The sequence below is a fragment of the Eulemur rufifrons genome, chromosome 2 (assembly GCF_041146395.1).
Source record: "Eulemur rufifrons isolate Redbay chromosome 2, OSU_ERuf_1, whole genome shotgun sequence".
NCBI lineage: Eukaryota > Metazoa > Chordata > Mammalia > Primates > Lemuridae > Eulemur > Eulemur rufifrons.
Window position 1 is genome coordinate 101286719 of NC_090984.1, and position 19773 is coordinate 101306491.

Below are 19773 nucleotides of genomic sequence, written 5' to 3' on the forward strand. Positions count from 1 at the left end.
CTCCCTGGAACTGGTCTGTTAGTCTTCACAGTATAAATTAAATTTATCTTGGATGCTTACTTGGTCTTTGAGTGGTTTCCAGAGATAACTTGACCTTCTGAATGTCTCAATAGATGGCTGATCACTGGGAAACTGCACCCCGTCACATGATGCGCCTAGACATTCGTTCTTTGCTTCAAGATGCTGCTATTGAAGAGGTGAGTGCCCTTTTCTTTGAATGCAACGCAAAGTGACATTTTTTCACCTTTTTACTTTGAAAATTTTTTTGTTGATTTTGGTAGAGTCTTGCTTGGTTGCCCAGGCTAGTCCAGAACTCCTGGCCTTAAACAATTCCCCTCCCTTAGCGTCCCGAATTGCTGAGGTTACAGGCCTGAGCCACTGTGCCTGGCTTTTTTGAAAAATGTTAAACCTACCGAAAAATTGCACGAATAGGTATAAAAATACCTGTATACCTTTCATCGAGATTCACCATTTTTCTCTATATGGATATATAATTATTAGTAGTATTAATGTTGTCACTATTATTGTGGAACCATTTGAGAGTTAAGTTGCAGGCCTCATAACCCTTCACCCTTTATACTTTAATAGGTATCTCCTAAGAACAAGGACATTCTCTTACAAAACCAGTTAATTGTTAAATTTAGGAAATTTAACATGGATCAAATGCTGTATTAAGTTATATAAATTTTCAGAATTAAACATCTTTAATAATATCATATACAGTTTATATTCAGATTTTGCCAGTTGGCCTTGTAATGTGCTTTGTAGCAACTTTTTAAAATCCAGGATCCAATCTTTTAATATAAAAACAGTTTCTCAGCCTTTTTTATTGTCATGAAAGACAAAAAATTTTTGAAGAGTATAGGCTGGTTGTTTTGTAGAATGCCCCTCGATTTGGGTTGTATGTTTCCATATGTTAGGATTAGGTTAAACATTAGCAGGAATACTACGTAAGTGATATGGTATCCTCAGTGCATCACATCAGGAGCCATATAATGTCATTTTATCTCATTATTGGTGATTTAAACACTGATCACTTGGTTAAGGTGGTAGCTATCAAATTTTTCTACTTTTTTCTCTTTATAGTAAGTGACCTATAGGGAGATAGTTTCAAACTGTTAATATCCTATTCCCCAACAAATTTTCACTCATTGGTAATTCTTACCTAAATTAATAATTTGGTAGAAGAAAATCTTTGTTATGAAAAAGTAGAGATTTTCCAATTTAATCAGCTGTGTACTTCTGTTATGTTTGACCTCTTCCAGTGAGTGGGAGTTATCTATATTCAATGTTGTGATTGTGTTATGTGTTTTTAACTCCCATGCCACTCATCAACCCATTTCCTTCTGGCTTCTGCCCCTACCATTGTCTAGTGACTCTTTTACCAGTGATTTCCCTAACAGTGGACAATTCTCACTTCTCCTGTTGCTTAATTTTGTGTTGCATAGTTGATCATTACTTACCTTCTTGGGTTTTTTTGTTGTTGTTGTTGTTGTTGTTTAAAGAGATAGGGTCTTGTTCTGTCACCCAGGCTGGAGTGCAGTGATGCAATCATACCTCACTGTAACCTCGAACTCCTGGCCTCAGGCGATTCTCCTGCCTCAGTCTCCTGAGTAGCTGGGACCATAGGTGTATGCCACCATGCCCAGCTGTGCCCACCTTCTTTTTTTTTTTTTAGACAAAGTCTCACTCTGTTGCCTGGGCGAGTGCCATGGTGTCAGCCTAGCTCACAGCAACCTCAAACTCCTGGGCTCAAGCGATCCTCCTGCCTCCAGCCTCCCAAGTAGCTGGGACTACAGGCATGCACCACCATGCTCGGCTAATTTTTTCTATTTTTAGTAGAGTTGAGGTCTTGCTCTTGCTCAGGCTAGTCTCGAACTCCTTGTTCAAGCTATCCTTCCACCTTGGCCTCCGAGAGTGCTAGGATTACAGGCTTGAGCCACTGCACTGGGCCAGCCCATCTTCTTAAAGATAAATTTTTCTCTTGACTTTTGTGGGTCTGCATTCTTTGCAGTTTCCCTTTTACCTCTCTGGCCATCCCTTTTCAGTCTCCTTTGCTGGCTTCTCCTGCTACCCAGTCCTTAAAAGAGCCCCTTTAGGGCTCTATCCTAGGCTCTGTTATCATTTTGCACATTCTGTATCGATAGTCTGAATCTTTCTAGTAGCTTAGATTGCTACCTATGTACCCTTAATATTAAATTATAAAGACTAGAGTGAATTATATTACTATCTTAACAGGTGATTTTTATGATTCTTCTTTTTATGATATTTTGCAGATTCCCTACAAGAAAACATGTATTATCTACGTACACCTCAATCTTAACCTATCCAAAATGTAGTTTATCCAGACCTATTCCTCATCTAGTATTCTGTTTAATAATTAGAACCACCAATAACTTCATTGCTGAAACCAGAAATCTGGGAGTTATCCCTGACTCCTCTCCCTTATATCAGTATTGAACCCTGTCCCTCCACCACATAGTCAGTTACAAGTTTTGTTAGTTTTACCTCATAAATACTTCTTTAATTCATCTACTTTTATTTGCATTACTGCCATTCTGGGCCAACCTACTATCATCCTACTTTTTATTATGCCTTTTCTTATATTTTGAAATTTAAATCATATATATGTTTTACCTGATTGGGAAAATACTTGTTAAAGGTTTTTAAAAGAAATTCTAGTAATCCATAGGAATTCAAAACAGGTACCTATCTATTTAGAACGGTGTATTACATTTAACTTTATAGGAAATTGTAAAGATGGATATCGCAGGAAAATTTAAGGGAGGAATATCATTCTATCTTTTATCGGTTCTATTTCAAAATGTAGGTTATTAAAAATTACTTGGTATATCACAGTGAGTCTGTGCTGTCTTGCTGTGTCCAGATCTCAAATAAGAGTGTCTACATTTTCCTAAATGTTAACTCAATCTTTTTTTTTAAATGGTTGTTGACATGGTATAGGTAGAGATGGAAGATTTTGATGCAAATATTGAAGAACAAAAGGAAGAAAAGAAAGATGCAGAAGAAGAGGAAAGCGAACTGGTAGGAGACAGACCAACCACTTTGAACAGTGTCTCTTTATTAAAATTCTTAAGGAAGGTTTAAATTCAGATCTGTGGTCAGATTTCTACTGTTCATATACACTTTAATGGTAAAAGTTTCTATAATCATCTTCAAGGATACTCTTTATTTTTCCCCAGACCAAAAGAACCCTCTACTATGTTGTTAAAAGAAAATTTTAACAAAGTGCTAAGAAACTTTTGTACTCGCTTATCTTTCTGTGGGTGGTTTTAGGGGAGTATACTTTTTAAGAAAATCAATTACATATGAAAGGGCATTCATACATTCCAGCAGATATGTGGTACAACCTACCCAGCATATGCATAATTGTCTCTTCTTGGCTACAAGATCTCAAAATTTGAGTTTCTGTCAACTAAGGCAGAAGAACTTATTGAGTGAGGAGGCAGAGAGTTGCCACTGGCTGCTGGATTTGTTCTTCTGCATTTTATCCTAAGTGATGGGGAAAAATTATCTGACTGTGTAGGCAATGGATTTTGCTTAGGCTGATTAGAGCTTACATAGTGTGAGTTCAAAGTTCCTGTGTACCTAAATGTAAATGCTTTTGATCACACCTCTGTAGAGATGTTTGCTTTACCCTGTCACTCACGAATATGCGACCAATAGAGTTATGTTGACTTTTCAGTGTTTGCTGATGAGGTACAGAAATTAGCAATGCCTTGGAATAATGTTGCTTTTAAAATCCAGAATATTACTTGGTTTATTTAATACTTCAGCCCTTGCTAAAGTTGCTTCTCATATTCTTCTGAAAATGTACAAAGTGAGAACTCTGATTTCTATCCCCTGGAGTATACAGTGTCTCCAAGGAGTGCTCCCATCAAACCTATGTGTGATATAGAGGACTCTTGATAGAAACTGTGTTTATATAAAGATGGTGTTAACCTCTACATTCCTAGATTTCAAATGTGGATTAAAAAATAAGTTTTAAAGTTAATGGCATTTGAGTCTCAGTATGTTTTTTTTTAACAAAATCTATTTTTCTTAAATTGTATTTTGACATATATAATTTTAAATGTAGGCAGGAAATTCACTTAAAGGTCCACGCTGTTCTGGAATATGGCTGATGACCTCCTTAGTTATTTGCAGCGTGTGCACTAGAAAGTGATCACGTGAGAAGTCTATAATGTTTTAGCTTTTGAAGCTCCGTCTTTCTTTTGTGGAGATTTCAGTTCAGGATATGGTTTATAACATCTTGACTTGCTTAGGTGTAGGTCAAAACTTGGAACTTTTAATTGACTGTAATATTATTTTTAAAAGTAAAACACTGTACTACTATATTTTTACATCAGACATGGCAAGGAAGCCTTTGAATTCTACTCTGCCAGACTATCTCATTTATTTCCAAGTGGCCTGCCATTTCAAGCAGTGGGAGGAGGATGTTATAGTTTGAAGGAAGCACAGGATGGTTCCAGCAGGGGAAATTAATACACTTGTTTGTTTAGCTTTATGTTAAAAAACTTCTCTTAACCCATTCAAAGATGCAGAATCCAGATCTTCTACTATTGGAGTGTGTTCCAAGAGTAAAAGATTCTTGGAGAATATTAACCAAAGGGTTAAGAGCAAGTCTCATGTCATTCAGACCATTCTAATAGTAAACTTTGTATTTTCTACTCTGTACTGACTAATACAACTGGGTGAATTCCAAACTTTTATTCATTAAGAGAATCCTTTTTGGGGGGGTCATTGGTATAATAATTTGCCTTCTTTAGTGCTTTAATAAACTTAATAGATAAGATTCAGAGTTTATAAATATATTATTCCAGTGATACTTAAGGTTTTCAGATGATTTTTGAGATATAACTTGTACAAGTTCCTCAGTACTTAACTTTTAACACCATTACCTTAGCATAGCTTTGTCTTGGTTTGTTCTAAAAATGTATTTGGAAAAAACTGATATAATTTATAACCTGAAATACTACCTAGTAGATTGAAATTGAATTATTAGTTCTGGCTTAAAGACTAGAAATGTATAAAACCCATAGGTTTCCTGAAATAATGATTATGCTCTAGTAAACTCTTACACAGAAGCTATTGTCATGAAATCTTCAACATGCTTTCTGGCTTACCGGTGTGTCAGTCTGTTGTATGAACTTGAACATTCCCAACTGTAGAGAGAGAGATTGATTGATTAAAGAAGATGCTGACACCTTTGATGAATCTATCCTATTTACTAGGTCCTAATGTTAAAGTTTCTGTATGTTAGGGTCTAATAGAAAACAGAATCTAAATGAAGGAAAAGGGCAATTGTGATAAATTGCATGGAAAAACATGTACTTACCAGGTGAATAAATGAAGAGGATTATTATATAGCTCAATAAAACACATTGGGAAATTTGAAAATCTTTTGGGAGTTTGAAATAAACCACCCAGTTATTTTATGAAATATCTTTTAAGATGTAGGTTGCCAGTGGAGATTTCTGGTTTTTCATGCAAGTAGGAAAGCGTAATTTTAAAAGACATCAGAAATAATAATCTAATTTCCACCTGATGAAAGAAAAATGCTCTGAAATTGATTCAATAAAATTAGACTTTGTATGATTTAACTGGTAAATGGATTGAGTCATTTTAAAATGAGGTTGAACTTCATAATTGGGTAATTGGGTTCAGTGATACCAATTCTTCTTTCTTTTGAGTACTTGAAATTACAGGGGAATATAAAGTAACTGTCTTGAAGAACACTCTTTGGACCTCATAGTTACTATCACTTGAGAATAGCAGTTGCATTTAGAAAACAACCTAGCTAGTACTACAGATTCTCTGAATGATATTAATATTAGCATAGTAACTACCTGTACATTCTTATTGTATTTGCTGTACAGCTGTTGTTCAGGCTACAATTGTGAGTCCTGAACTGTAGCTACCTCAAAGCGCCTTCATGATACTATTCTGAAGTGACTACCCTGAAATCTGGACAGTGAAGTTTGGTGAATTTGGTCATTCAGTTTCTTCAAAAATAAGGAGATTGTGTTTCCCTTAAGAATATATTCACAACTAGTGAGTGGAAACTGAATCAATTCTCAGTTTTAATGCTTTTCCAGTTCAAAAGTGATATGCATGTATGTGTCTCTTTCTAACCCTTCGAGCTTCTCTCTGTGTACGATTTAGGGTTACATTCCGAAAAGCAAATGGGAGATGGACACATCTGAGGCAAAGCTAGGTGGGTATTTCCTTTTTCCTGTTTTTATATGTGGTACCTGATGGTAATGGTCATAGATCTTTCGACTGTAAGAGGAACAAATTTCCCAAAACTTCTACTTAAACAAAGATTTCTGGCCTACCTTACATCTTCCAATCTATTTTGCTAGCCTTTGGTTCTCGTGACAGGTTGAAAAGAAGAGTATTTTAAAAGAACTGCCTTCAGTACCATTTAAAGTTTTTAGAGTAAACAGACATGTCTGATAAATTTAGCAACAAAACACTGTCACTTAAAAAAATCCATTCTTTTGTGTTAATCAGAAATGTTGGTGCTGATGAGATTTATTTTTTTTTTTTAAAGAATATTTAACTGCAGTCCAAAGTTGAACCTGATTATGAATACTTTGGATAATAATAGATATTAAAGTTTAAAATTAATTAATTAAAGGCAATTATTTTTCTTGTGTAATAAATTAGAATTTCTAGGTAGAGGGAAGTAGATATATAATTCTGGTTTTTGAGGCACTTGCTTTATAAGATTCTATTTAAATTTTCCTTCAAGTTGTCTTTAGTGCCAGATTATAAGGTAAATCAGTTAAAATAATTTGGAGTTGCTTAATGTGAGGTTATCTATCAAGCAAAACATACATATCAAATGAATTCTAGTATTTCATGATGATAACTGCAAAATATTTTTTCAATTTTTTTACATCACTTAAAGAGAACCACTTCAAATGTTGATTAAGATGAATTAATAAAAGTCTAAGAAAATGTGCTAAGGACTTTTTGAGACAGTCAGCCTCACTGATAGATAAAGTATGACTGTCAGTCTCTGTTTCTCTTCCTGGTTTCATGCTGTTACTCTAAAACTGAAGAAACCATCTAAATATCTTAAATTCATAGAACAAGTTTCAGTCATTTAGCTCTTAGCTTGGGATGTGTTTCTTGCATCAAAGGAGTACATTTTACACACAATTACATTATGCCTTTCATTTTGCCAAACTACTTGTAGCAGTTGATTTTGACCAGGTCCTATGTTAAAAGATAGTTCCACAGACTGTAGTTTTATTATATTATTGGGATAGGTGGTTTGTTGTCAAGTGGAAAAATTTTGTTTACTGTATGCCATGTAAAAATTATATGTGGTTATTGACATATTCTTATGCTAGTCTTCCCTCTGTGGGAAATCTTAATAATAATCAGCTCTCTTTTCCCCTAGACCTTTAAAGCACTTATGTGTTTAAATACAATTAAATATGTAGGAACATAATCATAAATTACTTTTTTAATAATAATGCCTTAGTTCTGCTTATTGTGACATTAGATTAACTCTGTTTGAAGTTTTGTACATTTAGAATAACCCATAAAATGCTAAGATTATTTCTCTCTTCTGGTTCTCTGAATATTGATTATCTTTTGGAGCAAAGAGAGAACATAAATAGTCAAGGGGATTATAAAAGTGATACATATTTTAGCTAAGAATATAATCTTCAGAGGTCTTATGCAATGTATGATCTGGGGTAATGCTTTTTAAAACTTGAGCCAGTCCGTTTTCAACTTTCCTTTCTAGTTTTTAAAGAGAGAGGAAAATGGAATTTAATTGTGATGATTATTCAAGAAAATGTGATATTAATCTTGGTATTTCTTGGAACTTCTGGAAAAAATTCTGGCCCGTCTACCATTTGCTTCTCAGAAAATGCATTTTATACAAATTCAGTCAATATTAGAGACAGAATATTGGACAATGAATTCCAGAAATGGGTTTCTTAATAAACCATTTCAAATTAAAGGCACTGAAGATCTGGTAATGCATCTAGAAAATAAATTTTGCCATGTTTGCAGTTGGGTTTTTGTTTGTTATTAATAAGAATGACAATGATGTTGTCTATAAGGACTTGTGTCTTGTACCACTGTGTCATCTTGAGAGCTAATCCAGCTATGGAGGAAGGCAAATTGAGTGTGAGCATTTTTTTTTTTTTAAATGGCAACATTCTGTTTTTATTTATTTATTTATTTATTCTTGCATCACTTTCACTTTTACTCTCCCTGAAATTCTACAAAGTTGCTAGACTCATTTCCCAGTCACAGTTTTTTTGTTTTTTTTTTTTATTTCAGAATTATACAGGGGTATAAGTGTTTGGCTTACATGGATTGCTTTTATACTGCTTGAGTCAAAGTTATTTAAGTGTGCCCATCACCCAGATAGTGTACATTGTACCCGTTAGGTATGATTTCACCCATCCCTTCCTTCCCCCTCCCACCTACATGTTTGCTACTGAGTTTTACTTCTATCTGTGCACATGAACGCTGATCTGTTAGTTCCAATTTAATAGTGAGTACATGTGGTGTTTGCTTTTCCATTCTTATGATACTTCTCTTGGGAGAATGGTCTCCAGTTCTATCCAGATTGTTACAAAAGGTATTAATTTTTTTATGGCCTAGTAGCACTCCATGGTGTACATATATCACATTCTTAAAAGTACTACTATGGTTGGTCCAGTGAGCCAACTGAGACGAAGATTCTTCTCTAAAACATGAGGATCTTGTGTCTGAGAAATTGCCTTCCTTATCACAACAAATTTAGTTTATTTGATTACCACGTACAATTTATTTTTCTGAGTACTTTACCAACACTCTTAAATTATTCTTGGTAATGTAATTATAGTGGGTGGAAATGTGTTAAGCTTTAGCAGTGTCACACATTGAGCTAGAAGAGGAGTTGAATCTGAAACTGAGCAATTTTGATTGAAAATGAGTCTGCCAGTGAGAAAATACTTACCTATAATCTTTGAAGCAGTTGGTTAGGTCTCATTGCAGATTCTTGATCTATGTTCCATAAGTACAGCATACAGTTCAGCCTTTGAGTGTTAAATTGGAAGTGGTGTAATTTTAGAACAGTTTATAACAGGCCTGAGCTGCATCTGGCATGGGTGTCATGGTGTTGTTGAAGGCTGCCTGTGGCCCACCTTCAGTCCCACCTGACTGGCTCCTTCCTCAGTGGGACACAGGCACCCTAATGCAAGGGGGGGTGTTACATGCCACATCAGGTATTAGGATTCAGCATGGAAGCTGCTTAAATTCAAATGACATGATTTTAGTTTTTCAGACTGTGAGAACTAGAATCTTTAAGACTGTTATCATCCTAATTTAGGTTTCTCCATATAAAGTACTTTTGCTTTTCTCATTTCAATGTCATTTGTCTCTACTTACGAGTTGTTGGGTATTGGCCTTCTACATGTCAAACAGACTCATCTCTTCATAATTGAAATGTAATTATTATTTGTATAGGTACATAACCCTTGTATGTTCACCTTGAACAGATTTTCAGAAATACCATTTACATTTAGAAAATATAATACATTGATGTATCTAAAAAAATTCTTCTGTTGTGCTATAATAATACATACGGTTTTGAAGATTTGGTAAAATTCTGTGACCTGCCAAGTTGGATTTAAAACTTCATCTTCATCTTAAAACTTCATCTTTTGAAACCTCTGAAAATCATTAGTGTGAGTGTATTGGATACCAGTCTTTCTTCTGTAATTAACACCCCAGATTTCTCTTCCCTTACCTTATGCCATCCATCTGTGTGTTTGGTTTCCAGTATGCCATGTGGAAGAGGTGTGAGCCTTTCTTCAGCCCAAGAAGGAAACTTTAAACGTGTTTGCACAATAAAATTTCAAATTAAACATTTCAAACAAGGGTGCTCTGACTAGAAATACGTGCTTTTCCAAAATTCCATGTTGCAACTCCTGGTCTGTAACTCCTGTCATATACCCAGGGTATGAGTAAAAGTTTTTGTAGTTTTCACACTGCCCTTCTGCATTACTGCCTGGCCATACTCTATTCTTGGAATTGAAATACGAAATTTTTCCTTCGAAATATGTTAATGTCAAAGTTGTTCATGCTGAGTTTGGAAATCCTTTGAGATTTATTTAATAAGCGTGTTGGGGCTTCCTACTCTTCTGGTAATACTATACACTGTTGAACTGAGAACAGTTTTATTGTTTGTGGGACTTCATTGTGTTTTCTAATACCATATTCTGTGTCCCTGTGTAGTTAAGGGGTCACTTCTTTCAGATCATGTACAATATGGCCCATCATATACACATAGAGCCATTCGGTACAGCATGTGATTTGTAGAGGAGATAAGAAGACTGGATCTGTTGAACCCATCCATGTTACAATTTTGCCAAAATGAGACAATAACATTTTCATGAGTTTTGTAAAGTGTTTTACTTTGCCTTACTAATTTTTCAATGATAATTGCTTTTATGGGGAAGGGGTTTAGGAACTAAAAGCTTTGCGAAGTATGCAAAATTTACTGGTTTCTAAAGCTTGTACAGTTAGTTGTGTGTGAAACTTTTATACTGAAGCATGCATAAACTCACTCTCCTTTCTGTCACTGCTTTCATTGCACTTTTCTTTTCATATCAAGTTCTCTCCAACTTGGTGTCTAAAAGATTGCTCTTATATACACTCTGCACCCTTTATGGAATTCAGTGAAGTGTGGTTATTGTGTATTTTGGAAGTTTTTAGGCTTTCCTTTATTGGCCTGCTTAATAACAATGTGTTTATATAACTTCAGATGATTCAAAAGTTTAGTACTTCAATGTAGCTAAAAATGTATTTAACTCATAATATTCCACATGTAGTATTCAAAATCAATATTAACAACCAATAAAAAAGACTCAACACATTTTCATTGCGTGTTCTTCTTTAAGACACCTAAACTCATATCTCATAATTGCTGAATCCACAGTCCCTATTCATTTAATTGATTACAGTTTTTGAGCTGTGGGGAAGCCTAACCCTCTCAGATTCAAGGTTCAGAAAGAATTATCAGATCTGGTCTCTTTGGCTGACTAGACCTTAGCCTCATAGTGGTTGATAGCACTTCATAGTATAACCAAAGAAAATGGTGATCTCATGCAGTTAACTTATTCATAAATATTACTCATGGTGAATGCTCTCACAGTGACCAAAATCCAAAATAACTGTTCATCTAAAACCTCCTTAAACATTACCTTGCCTTATTAAGTTGTTGGTACTACCTGCTTTTCATATGACACAGTATCACACATGATTGCAGATCAAATGGGTGGTGTTAATATTGCATTAGAAAGAAAAAAAAAGAATGGAAGATACTGTCCAGAAAAACCCAACTTTGCATTTTCCTTCAGAACATAAGAGCTGTGGAGGGTGGGAGGACGGAGGACAGGGAGGCCAGGAGACAAGTGCCTTTTCTTGCCTTGCCAATGTTTGTTACTTAAACCAACGTCATAATGTAATGACTGCCAGTATGAATACCAAACAATGGAAATTGCACAGAACTTGATATTATCTCAGCCAAGAAGATAGTTTGGATCTGCAAGTGATGCTGCACTCAAAAATGTGGATGTGCCCTCTGACAGTGTTCCAGCCTTCTTTTCCCTTGTTTGTGTGTTGTATGCAAACTCACACTCTTCCTTAATGCCACGGCTCTGTGTTTGTCCCTCAGACAAGTTGGATGGCTTGAGGACTGGTACTAAAAGGAAACGTGACTGGGAGGCGATTGCCAGCAGAATGGAGGATTATCTTCAGCTCCCTGATGATTATGATACTCGTGCTTCTGAGCCTGGGAAAAAGAGGGTAAGAGCCTGTGTCAGTAACTACCACAGATGAAGAGCCCATTTAGGCATCTGGTGTTAGAAAGTTATAGACAGATCATGAATGCTATTTTTTAGATCAATTTAGTTTATACTATATTATGTCACACATCCAAAAAAGGAGTCAAACCTTACAAATTATCAGATAAAAATGTACAAGTAACTTAAACGGAGAACAAAAGGTTACAAGGCTAACATGGTGTCAGCCTTGAAGGAGTTGGGAGTGGCCACTTGTGCCATTTTGTTATGGGGTGAAGAAGCCAGGTATAATAGGAAGTTGAACAAAACTCTGTGGGATTTTTTTAATGTGTTAAGTGTGGAGGGTCCAAGGTTAGATGGAATTAAGCCTGACTCCTTGGGATTCTGGCCATGAGTACTCCATGTAGGTGGTGCCATCTACTGCAAGAGAGAAAACTGGGAGTGTAGTAAGTTTGAGGGTAAAAAAAATCAGAAGTTCAATGAGGGACCAATTAAGTTAGAAATCTAAATTGAAGATGTCAGATTGACTGTTGGATTTACTAGTATGAAATTCATGGGAGAGATCAGATTGAAATAATAAATTTGAGAAAATGGTATTTAAAACCATGAGACAGAATGATCTTGCCCAGGAGAAAGTATAGATGGAAAAGATAATAAATAGGATGCAGGACTCTAAAATTTAGAAGTTCAGAGAGAGGTAAGTGTTTCAAGAAGAAGAGAATAGTCAATTTTTAAATGATGCAAAAAAGACAAGTAAGTTGGGAACAGCAAGATGGTGATTGGATTTGGCAATGTGGAGTTCACCAATGATTGTAGTTTTCTTAGATAAGAGATAGAAGCCTTTGGAGCAGATTGAAGCGTGAATAGAAAATGAAGCACAGAACAGCAAGCATAGACAACTTTTTGAAGAAGTTTTCCTATGAAAGGGAACAGAAATGAGGCCAGAACATTGGATGAGCTTTCCACATAGATGTCGATTCAGTAAAAGGGATAGATGTGTATATCCTTTAAAACAAAATAACAAAGCAAAGGGATCATATGTATATTCTTCTGTGCAAGCTAATCCATCTTGATCTTTCTGTGTAAGCCTATACAGACCTAGCATTCTTTTTAAAGGGCTACCTAGTGTGCCATTGTTTGGTTGTACAATCAGTTATTCACCCAGTCCCTTACTGATGGATGTTTATGCTGTTTTCATTTTGTTGCTACTACAAATACTACGATGAAAGTCATGGTGCATATGTCTTGGCATCTTTTTGGTTTTTTTTGAGACAGAGTCTCTAGCCAGGCTACAGTGTGGTGATGTGATCACACCTCACTGCAGCCTCAAACTCCTGGACTCAAGTGGTCCTCCTGCCTCAGCCTCCCAAGTAGCTAGGACCACAGTTGTGCGCCACCATGCCCAGCTAATTTTTCTATTTTTTGTAGAGACAGAGTCTCACTGTGTTGCCTGAGCTGGTCCCGAACTCTTGACCTCAAGCCGTCTTCCTGCCTTGGCCTCCCAAAGTGTTGGGATTACAGGCCTGAGCCATCGCGCCTGGCGATCTTGACATTTGTTTGGGAATATATGCCTAGGGTGAATTTTTAACACTAAAGCTGCAAGATCATAGAATATGATTTATAATTCTGACAGATATCATAAAGTTGTTTTCCAGAAAGGTTACACCTATTTGCATGCCTACATGCAAATAAATGCCTATTTTTCCACACTTACACCATCAGTGCTGTTATCAAACTTTTTAACTTTTGACAATCTGATAGGTGAAAAATGTGGTATCTCATTTTTCATTTCTTTAATTAAGAATGAGGTTGTACATTATTTATCTTTATGAACCACTTTGGTTTTTTTAATGAATTTTCTCAGTGCTTGAATATTAAAGGATATCCTATTCTAAGGGAATAAAAATGCCAGTAAAACTTTGACAGTGGGTACCAAAGAATCCAGGTTTCAATGCTCTTTCAAATACTGCAGACAGCCCAAAGCCTGACCTTGTCTATGTCACTTGAGGGGATGGAAAGGGAGATCCCATTAATGGCCTTCCTGTTGTGCCCAGCCCCATTGATGTCTTGATACATCTTATTCCAGTTTTAAAGTTGGAGCCAACGAAGTAGAAATGGCTCTTCCTTGGGAATAATAACGTATAGATCTGGTAACAGTGAATAATCTGAAATGAGAAGCATTTCCTCCCCTTTATTTTTACTCAGATAACTATCACTCTCTTTAATAAGGAGTGTGTATGTAATCCCATGTAGTTTACTTTGTTAAGTTGGGTGGCCAAAGAGAACTGAGTGGTGCACATTCCAGTTCTTTAAAGTTGCTCCTCTTTAATTCTCCTCCCCTGGCTTATACCTTGACTTCAAATAGTTTTTAACTCTCAAACCACTCTCCAAAATCAATATCAGAACACAATCCCACAGGTAGCAAAGAATGTAGAATGCTGTACATTAGTTATTCCTTTCCTGGAATCTCTTGGTTTCTATAAATCAACTTTTTACAGATACCGGTGGATTCCTGGGATTAGCTTGATCTATAACAAAAAGGTGGTTCTGTAAAAGTTGATTATATTAAAATTTTATCTAAGCTTTAAAATATAATTTATTTTAAAATTTTTCACTTGCTTAGTTTGGTATAAAATGGTAGCTCACTTGGACTTTAATTTGTATTTCTTTGATGACTGGAATGTGAATATTTCCCTTGTTTGTTGAACTCATGGATTCTAGGAATATTTTTAGCAACAATGGATGAAATAGATGTACCTCAAACCTTTGAGTGTTAGTCAAGATTTTTCTGTATTATAAGTTTTTTTTTTTTACAGGCAAAAACAATTTAAAAAAGTCATAAATCTCAAAAATACCTATGGGACAATTAGGGACACTGACATTTAAAAAGTCATTTTTAGCTGAAAGTCATTATTTTGTACCTTATATTTTTAATGTTTTGGTAATCATTTATTCTACAGTGTTGAATGTCTGTGTATGAGGTCTATGAATGAGTTGTCTTAAGGAGCTAACCTCCAGTTAAAGAGTCCCACATATAAATAAATTACATTTTTTTGCCTTTCCATCATTTTGCAGTTAAATAAAAAAACAATTTTATTTTATTTTATTTTATTTTTGGGACAGAATCTCACTCTGTCGTCTGGGCTAGCGTGCCGTGGTGTCAGCCTAGCTCACAGCAACCTCAAACTCCTGGGCTCAAGCGATCCTTTTGCCTCAGCCTCCTGAGTAGCTGGGACTACAGGCATGCACCACCACACCTGGCTAATTTTTACTATTTTCAGTAGAGATGGGGTCTCACTCTTGCTCAGGCTGGTCTCGAACTTCTGAGCTCGAGCGATCCTCCCGCCTCGGCCTCCCAGAGAATAAAAAAAATAATTTTAATACAGCATCAGTATATATTAGAAATGTTAACAAAATACATAGTTTCCAAAATGTTTTAATTCCAACTTTAAAATCTTGAGCATTTATGCTAAAACATACTGCTCATTTAAGAAATAACTACATACTTTTTCTTATAATCCCACATTCTTTATTTTGTCTGAGTTTTAAAGACTTAGAATTTAAACTATGAATTTAAAAGTAGCGCGGTGAGATTGATCTGTGTATTTAACTGTGTGCTAAGGATGCCCTGGACATGGATTTAAATTTACCGTGGGCTGGTTACTTTTTTTTTTTTTGTAAGTGGCCACAATCTGTCCATCCTCATGCCCCTTAACACAGAGTCATCTTTCACTAAAATGTGTATCCTTGATCCCAGGTGGAGCTGAGAGAGTGTGTGCATGAATCAAAATAAACACATCAGCATTGTTGGGTAGAAGGGCCAAAGATCTTGTATACTGAAGCTCACATTACTTAGACTTCTTACTGAGGCCTGTGAAGGAAATTGAGCCATAGGTTTTCTACACACTAAAAATGTATTTTAAGAAGAGTCATGTGTTGTCAGTTTTCCACTGTTATTCCTACATATCTTCCCTTTGACTAGGTAGTTGATGTTAGGAGAAGCCTAGTCATTTCATTACCAGTCTTGCAAGTGGCAAATAGTGTACCTCAGAGCAATGATGCATTTCCAGGTCCAGTGTAAAGAGCATGGAGTTTCTGTGCTTTGGTTCTCTCTCCTTGTCACAGATAATAAGTAAATCACAAGCCATATTTAAAATATAATCTCTGCAGACTTTGGTACTATGCACTGCAAACAGTTTCATAGTTTCTCTTTAAGTATTTGAACTTTTATGGAATATGATATATCTGCATATATCTTGAAAATTTATTAGTATATAAGAATGTATGTTTTTTTGAAAATAGAGTACCATTAGGAAATATTCCTGATCTATGTATTTATAGTTGTAATCTTGCCATAAATTAAATCAGTCTCATTATCTCATGGATGAAAGTAATAATACCAACTCACTGTTTTCTCTAAGATTAAATTTAAAGAAATATTTATTATATAGAGATAAATAAAACTCATTCCTTAATCTAGTGTGTTTACAGTCTATTGGGGAAGACAGATCCATAAATGGATAATTACAATACACTGGAAATTCAAAAGTAGACACTTCAAAATCCAGAAGTGTAATAACTGTAGGAAAGCAATGATTAATTATTCAGTTGGCAAAGGAAAAGAGAGGTAAAGCAGGGAAGGATGGCTAGATTCCTGCCAGGTGGATATGGTTAGGGAAAAGATATTTCAGGAAGAGGACTAGTATATATGTGCAAAGTTACAGAGACATGAAATGACCCGATGTGCTGTGAGAGCTAGAAGGAAGTCTGTATTGCTTGTATAAAATGCCATAGGCACTGGCCGGAAATACTGCAGGAGAGTAGATGGGGGCCGGATCAAGAGGGACCTGGGTGCTTGGGCTTTATCTGGTAGGGGAAGGATTTTAAGCAGATGAGAATCACGACTTTGTGTTTTAGGAAGATCATTCTGTCAGCATGGATTGAAGGATGTCAGTAGAAACAGGAAGACTGGGTAAAGATTAGTGCTTTTACTTCAGGTAAAAAAAAAACTGAGGTCATTGTAAAAAGGAGTGGCAGAAGAGAGGAAGAGTTCAGGACAGATCAGAGGTGAACTGTTCAGAAGCTGGAATGATTAGGATTTGGTGATTGACCAGAGAGTTTTCTCTCTGTGACTTAAAATATATGGCTTTCTCCAATTTTCCCAGGTTAATTTTTAATTTTTTAAACTGTGGTTTCAAATAAGTTATTCTACCCCTTAGACTATCCAGAGAGGGAAGGGCTCTTTGTATATTTATTTTTGTTAAAGCTCAGCCTAATGCTGTGTTCTTTTTAGGTCAGATGGGCAGACCTGGAAGAAAAGAAGGATGCAGATAGGAAAAGGGCCATAGGTTTTGTGGTCGGACAGACTGATTGGGAGAAGATCACAGATGAAAGTGGTCACCTGGCTGAAAAAGCCCTCAATCGAACCAAATATATTTGAGACTTAGTTTTTGAATGGAGTCATTATTCCTGTAAGGTAAGGGTACACAGCATGTAAAGAGCCTACTGTGTGGTTGCTTCGAAGGGTTTGAGATAGACAGCATGCTTTGCTAAAAATGCTCTCTTCCTGTATGGTTTTCTAGTTCTGAAAGAGTATGTGCTAGTTGCTAACATTTACAATACAGACTATTAGAAAAGGAAGCAATTTTCTGCATCCTGGCCGACTTATAAAAATAAAAGACTTGAGAAAAACTGGAATTCTGTACATTTGGGAACAAATAGAGTGGAGTGATACTAAAATCTACTGAACATTTTACCTGTTCTTTCCTGGTGTGACAGCCTTTTCTTTTCTTTCCAGGTGGTTTGCTTTGAGGTGATCTGAAGCCAAGGCCTCGTGGAGCTTCTTTGTGTGTCACCTTGCTTCCACGTTTCGATTTTTATTTTGTTTCTACTACTTTAGTTTTTTGAAAAAGTTCTCCAGTGTCCCCAAGAGGAATTAGAATCTTGCTGTACCCAAGCAAGATGTTAATTTTTCTTTTTAACTATTTTGGGGAGGGAGGGAGTGATAGCTTAACTGCCGAAGCCAGGTGGGGATCCGCTGGAGGATTCCAACAGAGAAGATTTCCTCCACTGTACAATGTCACAGACTATCTCTATCATCATTGCTTTGTGGCTGTTTTGTTTTTTACTGTATGTAACTGGTAGCTGATTGTACTAGGATTGAAAACAATAAACTTTCACGATAAAGCCGATGAGATTCATGGGCTATACAGCATGGGCCCCTTTCTCTTGTTTTCTTAATTTTATTTTTATTGCTTTTTAAATATGATGTGTCCTAATTGCTAGCTGAACATTCCAAAACCCCTTCCCCATTGAATATTATATGGGTCAGTGATTCTGTAGCACATGTTGTAAAACACGTTTCATTGTTGTTCAAAACACTCATCTTAGTCTTATAGCTAATTTCTTTCTCTATCTTTGTGTCTTGAAGATTGATAGAGACCAAGTTCAACTATTTATCAGTTTCCTGGAGCATACCTGTTCTGTAACATGAAGCTTTATTTATAAAATTTTTGATCCTCTCTCTATTCTTCCCTCTCTTCTTTCCTTCCTCTTTTCACTTTCTCCCTTCGTGCTATGTTAGGTTTTGATTTTTCTCCTGATTTGGCTTTGAATGCTGGTAGACAGAACTGATAATGCTCCATGGAACTTGAGCTTATTGCATTACTTTGAACTTGAATTGTTAACTTTTAAATCAAGATTGCAGAGGAGTATGGAGATGCAGAGCCCTCTGGCACACAACCTTTAAGCCTATCAAGTTTTCAGGTTCTTGCCAGATTGCTCATTATTGCAAACCATGACCTTCTGCACAGAATTTCCTCTCTTGAGGATAATACCAGGTGGAACCCAGAAATATAAAGAGCCAAAACCCGAATATCATTCCTACTTAAACACAGAAAAGGGGCTCTTTCCCCTTTTTTATTCTGCGAAGAAAGAAAGTCATCGTTGAGCATGAAAGAAGATAGAGAAGAGCCTTCTTCCTCAGACACCATTTCCATTTTGTAATCCAGTTCAGCAATTTGTAAATGTGTTCACTAAAGACTTCAATATTTTGAAATGTTCTCCTTTGGTCTACTGATGAAAATCCTTTAGTTTTACAACCTACAGTAAAAACTGTGTGAATAGAGCTCATACTTACTAGCATTTGAATAATAACACTTTGGGTGTTATGGTTGATATTATGGTTATTACAATAGAATGGCTATCCTGACAACTTTCTGTACTTTTATCGTCTCTGAAATTCTGAATTTTAAGCACAAGAGACTACATTCATTAGCAAGTCAATATTGAATGTATAAATTGCTACATTAAATAACTTCTGTTTATAGTATTTAATAAGCTATTTTGATTGCTTATTGGCCTACAATACATTTCTGTGTACTAATCTTTTTCAGTTATCTTTATGATGTTGAGTGAAGGTACATCACAAGATAGCCAAATAGAATTATTGTTTATACAAAGACTCATTTATTACTTACTAAAGCTACCCAATGTCTGTTCTCATCAAAAACAAAACTTGCAGAATGTGTTCTCTAGATCAGAAGAATTGGAGACCTGTGTGTTCTTTTGGAGGGTACCTTACTTCAGTTGTCCTTCATCTTTTTATGTTCTGACAATATTCAGAATGCCAACAAAATGAGGAATGGCAATTACTCATGAATCTCTTTGAATCATGAGTAATTGTGTGTGTGTGTGTGTGTGTGTGTGTGTGTGTGTTTGCCTTGCAGCTATGGCTCTGTGTCAGTGCTCTTATACCAAGAGGGCTGGGGAAGAGTCAACAGAGTCCGAAATGGCCTCTGCCAGTTTTTAGAAGGTATATTATAGATTACGTGACCTTAGGGAATGAACGTAGAGTGTTGCCTACTTTAGAAAACTGGTGTAACAAATAACCTCAGTGCATGGAGATTAACGAAAAAAGATTAGATACCAA

General features: G+C 35.9%; 1 protein-coding gene across 3 annotated transcripts in view; it reads left to right on the forward strand.

The window, feature by feature from the left end:
• The window catches only part of YLPM1 (YLP motif containing 1), a 61664-nt gene extending 42486 nt beyond the window's left edge, over positions 1 to 19178 (forward strand). For 2 of the 3 annotated variants that reach the window (XM_069488975.1, XM_069488994.1), the window contains 6 exons: positions 114 to 197; positions 2965 to 3045; positions 6187 to 6238; positions 11717 to 11847; positions 17137 to 17319; positions 17641 to 19178. In XM_069488975.1, the coding sequence (XP_069345076.1) occupies positions 114 to 197; positions 2965 to 3045; positions 6187 to 6238; positions 11717 to 11847; positions 17137 to 17283 (495 nt within the window). In that variant the 3' untranslated portion in view covers positions 17284 to 17319; positions 17641 to 19178. Of the gene's footprint in view, positions 1 to 113; positions 198 to 2964; positions 3046 to 6186; positions 6239 to 11716; positions 11848 to 17136; positions 17320 to 17640 lie in introns of those variants that run through there. The other variant, XM_069488984.1, reaches the window with a different exon arrangement.
• Positions 19179 to 19773: the final 595 nt, after the last annotated feature.